Genomic DNA, 6,806 nt, shown 5'->3' with positions numbered 1-6,806 from the left:
GTACAAGCACATGATCTTGCGGGCGTCCTCCTAGCCACAGCACCCTCCTATCTAGCACCCGGACCGGGTAGACCAACGGCCTATCCCCACAGAATTCCATAGGCAAATCGGTGATCGCCACCTCGCCGTCGCCCGCCACGAACGGGCGTAACAAACTCACGTGAAACACATTATGTATCCGACTCCCCTCCGGCAGCCTCAACCGATACGCTACTTGCCCAATGTGCTCCATGATCTCAAAGGGCCCATAGTAGCGACGCGCCAACTTCGCCGACAGTGGCCGGGCTACAGAGTGCTGCCTATAAGGCTGCAGCTTCAACAGTACCTTATCGCCGATCGTGTACTCCACATGACGGCGATGCCTATTCGCCGTGGCCCTCATTCGCTGCTGCGCGCGCTCGAGGTTGCGTCGGAGTTCCACCAGGAGCTCGCTCTGCTGAGTGATCAATTCCGCCACCGAGGGCGGCGTCGAGCCGAAGGAGCCGTGAAAACCAAGCATGGCGGATCTCGGCCATACAGTGCCTTGAACGGAGAAACGCCTAGCCCTGCATGGTGGAAGCAATTGAGAGCCAGCTCCGCCCACGGAAGGAAGTTGGTCCACTTGGAGGGCCGATCCGCCGTGAAGGCTCGTAGATACTGCTCAAGGCCCCGATTCCTCACCTCCGTCTGGCCATCTGACTGGGGTGGTAAGCTGTAGTGAAATTCAGCTTGGTTCCACTAAGTCGCATTGCCTCATCCCAAACATTGTTTACGAACACTGAATCACGGTCGGAGACCAAGGTTTTGGGAAACCCGTGATGCCGAACTACTGTGTTGACAAACAGGTGCGCTACTCTCATGGCGTCGAACTTGGTGGGCAGGGCCGCGAAATGCGCGTATTTGGACAATCTATCCACAACCACCATTATCACCGTGTACCCGCGCGACGGCGGGAGTCCCGTGATGAAATCCATGGACACATCCTCCCATACATGCGACGGAATAGGCAGAGGCTGCAACAATCCCGCTGGCTTCTGCGTGGAATATTTCGTGGTCTGACAGACGATACACGACTCCACAAAACGCTTCACCTCCTTCTTCATGTTAGGCCAATAGAAATCCCCGCTCACCCGCCGTAGGGTCCTCTCAAACCCCGGATGGCCTGCTGACGGCGAGCTGTGGTATTCGGTAAGGATGGGCGATCTAGCCGATGAGCGCGACCCTACAAAAATCCGGCGCCCGTGATAAATCAGACCATGCGCCCAAGTCAATATTGTGTTCCAGACACCACTCTATGCAAGATCTCTTAAATCCTAAGGATGGCTCTTCATTTCCCAATAAACTACTTCCTTCAGTCTTAGATATACCATAATCAGAGAAGTCCAGATGAGAATTGACAGATGATTCACCAAGCTTCATCAAGCGTCTCTTGTACTCTACATGTGATGGATGTCCAGGAAGAAGATCCACCTTGTTACCGATGCACAGCAATATTTCAAACTTCTGGATGTCAGTGTGTGAAACCCATTCTTTTAGAGCAACTAGTGTTGTGAGCTGCATATCACAAAATGAAGATATTGGCCATCATGATTCATGTGGCATGATCAGACTATTAAAGACGTAACAGATAGTTATGAAAAATAGACAGTCCATTCTAAAGCCACGTAAACAAACAAATGGTTAAGCATAACAAAACTGAGTAAAAGGAATAGGGCTTACATCGCTGGTGTCGAACACCATAACCAAGGCAACTATCCGATTCACATCTGGAAAGCTTGTAATAGATAGCTCATCAGAAAGATTAGCTATCCATACTGCAACATCTGCTGTGTAATACTTTGTGTTGATCGTCCACCTGATAAGGAATCACATTCAGGTCTACACTTAAATGCTTATGAACTACTATGAGAGAGAGAGAGATCATTACTGGGAAATTGGCCTCTCGGAACTTACCCATTGACGGATAACTCAAGTGATGTATCTGAGTCATCATCAAAATCCACCTTAAGTAGTCCTGCATTCGATTACAAAAATTTAGTTTCCTTTCATAATGTCTAACATAAATACTGCACAAAATTCACTACTGAAATAGGCAATCCAGTGCATAGCAGGAAGATAGTAATCAGGAAATTGAAAAAGAGGCATTCTTAACTAAGTATTGAATCTCAAGGAAGTGATGGAAAAGACATAATCTTCACCAATAACAAATAAAAATCGCACTCATTTTACTGACGAAATATGGTGGAGTGATGCAAATGTCGATAACAAAGTTCCCATTTTTTTGCTACACACAGTGAGAATCAAGCGATCACTGGTCGCTGTCAGCTAAGCCCTTGAATCATTGTTCTACTTCGCATAAAAAATCTCTAAATCCCCAATTCGAACTCTACAGTAGCTTCCGAATATCCTATAAATAATCTACGGCAACAAACTTGGCATTCTTCAATTCAGAGTCAGAGAAAGAAGGTCTTACTTGAGATTAGTGTCCGTTTGCCAACGTTGGGGGATCCGACTACGAAGATCGCAGGTCGTTTCTCTAGTGATTCTCGATCCATTACCTTAAAACGCTTGTGATTTTGTGATTTGGCTGAAATAGGGTTTTACAGTATATACTGAAATTGGGGGAGAAGTCGTCAACATTGACCGATCTTCTTTATTCCATTACCTTAATAACTCTACTACTTTTATTAATGTTTTAAAAGATTGAGTAAATGCCAAAATTGGTTATGAATATATGTCATTTTATCATTTTGGTCCTACACTTTATTTTTTGAATTTTTTGGTCCTGGACATTTCAAATCGGATCACAATTGGTCATCCGTCAACAATTCTGTTAATATTTAACGGTCAACGATTTTAATCACAATTTTGACCAACTTAAACAAATTTTAATTATTTAATCATCAAAATTATTTTTTTAAATAAAATCATAAATTATTTATTAGAAATAATTAAATAATTTTTAAATAATTAAATTATTTATTCCAACTTAAACAATTTTTAAATAACAAAATTATTTATGATTTTATTTAAAAAAATAATTTTGATGATTAAATAATTAAAAATTATTTAAGTTGGTCAAAATTGTGTTTATCATAAAAACAATCATAATTTATTTATTACAACTTAAACAATTTTTAAATAATTAAATTATTTATGGTTTTATTTAAAAATAATAATTTTGATGATTAAATAATTAAAAATTGTTTAAGTTGGTCAAAATTGTGTTTAGCATCAAAAAATCATAAATTATTTATTACAACTTAAACAATTTTAAATAATCAAATTATTTATGATTTTATTTAAAAAAATATTTTTGATGATTAAATAATTAAAAAATGTTTAAGTTGGTCAAAATTGTGATTAAAATCGTTGACCGTTAAATATTAACGGAATTGTTAACAGAGGACCAATTGTGATCCGATTTGAAATGTCCAGGACCAAAAAATTCAAAAGATAATGTTTAGGACCAAAATGATAAAATGAGCATATGTTCAGGACCAATTTTGGTCTTTACTCTAAAAGATTTTATCCAATTCAAGCTTAGGAAAGATTTAAACCAAAATATTAGAACCTCATTCCGTTAATAGAAACGTGATTTTCATGAAAATAAACATATTTATATATATAGGGGTGCGTTATATTGATAACCCCAATTTCCGTAATAACCCTATAACTAAATCTGGACCGCACATTTTTAAAATCACGCGGTTGAGATTCAAACTTAGATTTACTTCATAAAAAAAAGGCGGAGGGGTAAAACTGTCATTTCACTCATTTAATTTCGCAGCCGATAAAATGATACTTCGACCTAAAAAATGACGAAACTATCATTATAAGGCAAAAGTATCATTTTATCAACTTAGAGTATCATTCTATCATTCTATACGCCAAAAGTATCATTTTATCAACTCAGAAACATTCTATATGATGCGAGTATCATTTTATCATTTTATCAGTCAAAAGTATCATTTTATCAACTCAGGGTATCATTCTATCCGGTAAAACTATCATTCTATGCTGTAAACCTAACATATATAGGCCAAAGTATCATTCTATCCGGCAAAACTATCATTCTATCTGCTGTGAGTATCATTTTATCATTTTATCAACTCAGAGTATCATTCTATCCTTTAAAACTATCATTGTATGCTGTAAACCGTTAACATATATAGGCCAAAGTATCATTCTATCTGGCAAAACTATCATTCTATCCTACAAAACTATCATTCTAAATTCCTAATGTGTTTGCTACAACTTTTTGGCACACATCTTTTACACGAAATGATGACATTTTTCCTTACTTTGTTTAACTATTCAGTTATAACTTTGCTTGTGTTGTGCAACAGAAAATTGTTATTATTTCTAATCATTTATTCAGTTTTTTACGCCTAAAATAATAGATGTCGAGCATTTAATTAAATTAGTGAATGTATTGTGTAGTCATACTGCGAATAAGCATTTGATAATATTTGTGTATTTTTGAAAACCTAAATAACTAACGTGGCGCATGGAATTAGTTGTTTTAAGACTTGCTTTGTTAAGAAAGAGTAATAAATAAATTACTAATAAAAAGATCTAGATCCCTAAACTCGGAAACAGAATTTGAATAAGTTGAGTATGCAACTTTAAAAAAAGAAGAAGAAGCTATTAGTGTTTAGGGCTAAGTACATTGTCACTGTCACCACCAGCCGCCGCCGCCGCCGCCGCTTCTCTCTTTTAGTTGGTGAGTTTCGTCTTGTTTCCTTAAAAAAAACTGCATACTGCTTTATGATGATTTACCTTTTTCTGCTTCTCAGATTTGGATCCCACTCCATGAATGGCAGAAGATTTGCATAATGGCAACACACTGCTAAAGATAAATTACGAATGGCGGGTGCAAAATTACAAGGGGTATAAGACTGAAGGGTACGGGGAAGCCCTCGAGAGCCCTAGATTTCCCGGGCCGAATGGCCATTCATTCAAGATAATATTCTACCCGGGAGGTGCTACGCTAAACGACTACATTGACAACCGTGCATCATTCGCCATCGAAACTACACAAACAGCTCAGTTGGTTCTTGCTTTCCGGATTATGGATTCATTTAGTATAACACACACCTACAAGACTTCCTCATTTGATCAAAGAGACTTTTTTAGACATGTGTTTACTGTCCAAGCTGGACATACATCTCCCACTCTTCATATGTATAGACCCAGTATCGAACCCGTGATAGGATATTCCCTAAAGATTAAGGCGACAATTGGGGTTTTTATCAATACCATCCGTCCCCCAATTGATCCTTTCCTATATTTTCGAGTAAATGATAACCGATTCTTCGCAGAGCGGTCTATAATAGAAAAACGATGCCCAGCTCTTCTACCAAATCACCATGCCGATGCTGACATTGTTATTTCAGATGTTGGTTCATATTTATTTGAGGTATTCTTTCTAATCTCACTTCTACTTATTAGTTTTTTACTATTTACTATACTCCGTCCGTTCCATAGTAGTGAAGACGTTTCTTTTCGGCACGAGATTTAAGAAAATTTGTGCTAAGTAGGTATGTAAAGAAAGAATAAAGTAGATAATGGAAAAAGTAGAGGGATGAAGAGAAAATAATGTAAGAGACGGTAAAATAAGTGAGAGGAAATGCGTTGACTTTTACTACTATAAAACGCACCAAAATAGCAAAATGACTCTAGTACTATGTAACGAAGGTACAAGTTAAGCTTTGTCTATATATGCAGGCTCTGTTATGGTTCATATATCACAACAAGCTTCATTTTTGGGACCGACTATTTATCGAAAAATCCAACAGGCGCGATCCCAATTCGTTTCGCATGAGGATCAGGAGAGTAGCTATACACTACCAATTGCCCGGTTTCGCTGGCGATTCCAGGGTAATAATTTCATACTACTATATATATATATATATAGATTGTTCTTTGAGTATATTATCTCTTCTGTCTATAAGTAGAAAAATACTGAATTGCGGATTTAGCTATAAAAAATACTTAGTAGTACTATCATAAATTGGAATAAAAGTACTAAATATTGTATCATGTTTATTGAATTTAGGTATGCTATCCATATTGAAAATTTTCCATACCAAAAATTGAGTAAAAAATTCATATTTATTCATGTTGGCATTTATGGTGTACCATAATTCTGTCATCATTCGTCCAAAAAGTGCCCAAATATGATAGGATGGGGTATTAATTTTCAAATAGTATGTTAGAACATATATCGATAATTTACACTTCAAATTTTACACAACATTATATGTTGATTATTGTTTATTGGCTAATATAGGTGAAATTGGAAGATTTATATCGCCCATTCTTGAAAGCATGGAACACTTTACGGCAGATTACAAAAGCTAAGAGCAAGGTAGCTAAAATTATGCCTGATCCATAAGCAAGTGATTCACAAATGATGGATTATTGAAGGAAGATTGGTGTGATCAGATTTTATTAATAAATTCACAAAAATACTTAGTAGAGCTACTTTTTTTTGTTAGGCGTTGTTCATTACTTTCATTCTATTGAGTTTCGGTTGCGATACATAACGCCGTTGACATATTTTACTTTATTTTTTCTTAGCAATTAGGTGAAATTATTTGATTTACATTTATTATCTTTCGTAATTCTGAATAAATATAAAATTGTCAATGATGACAAGAAACAAGATTGGGAATTATTTGTTTTTGTTCTCTTCAAAACATGGACATGGCTATGTTCGATAGATTTATTAGCGATACCTTATAATTGTACTAGTTCTTGTCGAATGAAAACATAATTCATATTAATTCCTTTTTTCAAGGAAGAATGACAAAGTCATCAAG

At 36.8% G+C, this 6,806-nt stretch overlaps 2 protein-coding genes across 2 annotated transcripts; one reads left to right on the top strand and one right to left on the bottom strand.

Moving 5' to 3' along the window:
• Nucleotides 1–686: 686 nt before the first annotated feature.
• Nucleotides 687–2,570, bottom strand: LOC121788757. The gene is made up of 4 exons (XM_042187370.1): nt 2,453–2,570; nt 1,933–1,993; nt 1,699–1,834; nt 687–1,533 (listed from the first exon to the last, which is right to left on the bottom strand). Exons 1-4 carry the CDS (start codon nt 2,532–2,534, stop codon nt 1,183–1,185), a joined length of 630 nt encoding a protein of 209 aa, XP_042043304.1. The 5' UTR covers nt 2,535–2,570; the 3' UTR covers nt 687–1,182.
• A 2,064-nt stretch (nt 2,571–4,634) lies between these two features.
• Nucleotides 4,635–6,529, top strand: LOC121788759. The gene is made up of 4 exons (XM_042187372.1): nt 4,635–4,705; nt 4,779–5,401; nt 5,710–5,862; nt 6,275–6,529. The coding sequence occupies exons 2-4, from the start codon at nt 4,799–4,801 to the stop codon at nt 6,377–6,379; spliced, it is 861 nt and encodes a 286-aa protein (XP_042043306.1). The 5' UTR covers nt 4,635–4,705; nt 4,779–4,798; the 3' UTR covers nt 6,380–6,529.
• The last annotated feature ends 277 nt before the right edge of the window (nt 6,530–6,806 follow it).

Source organism: Salvia splendens, unplaced genomic scaffold (genome assembly GCF_004379255.2).
Source record: "Salvia splendens isolate huo1 unplaced genomic scaffold, SspV2 ctg1137, whole genome shotgun sequence".
NCBI classification, from domain to species: domain Eukaryota; kingdom Viridiplantae; phylum Streptophyta; class Magnoliopsida; order Lamiales; family Lamiaceae; genus Salvia; species Salvia splendens.
The sequence above is the reverse complement of the archived record's forward strand: the minus strand, read 5'-3'. Positions and strand labels throughout refer to the sequence as shown.

Coding starts and splice junctions, on each gene's coding strand:
- LOC121788757 (XM_042187370.1), bottom strand. CDS start 2,534: ATGGATCGAGAATCACTAGAGAAACGACCTGCGATCTTCGTAGTCGGA. Junction 1,835..1,932: donor CTTGAGTTATCCGTCAATGG/GTAAGTTCCGAG, acceptor ATTCCTTATCAG/GTGGACGATCAACACAAAGT. Junction 1,534..1,698: donor TGGTGTTCGACACCAGCGAT/GTAAGCCCTATT, acceptor TGTGATATGCAG/CTCACAACACTAGTTGCTCT.
- LOC121788759 (XM_042187372.1), top strand. CDS start 4,799: ATGGCAGAAGATTTGCATAATGGCAACACACTGCTAAAGATAAATTAC. Junction 5,402..5,709: donor TTGGTTCATATTTATTTGAG/GTATTCTTTCTA, acceptor CTATATATGCAG/GCTCTGTTATGGTTCATATA. Junction 5,863..6,274: donor GTTTCGCTGGCGATTCCAGG/GTAATAATTTCA, acceptor TGGCTAATATAG/GTGAAATTGGAAGATTTATA.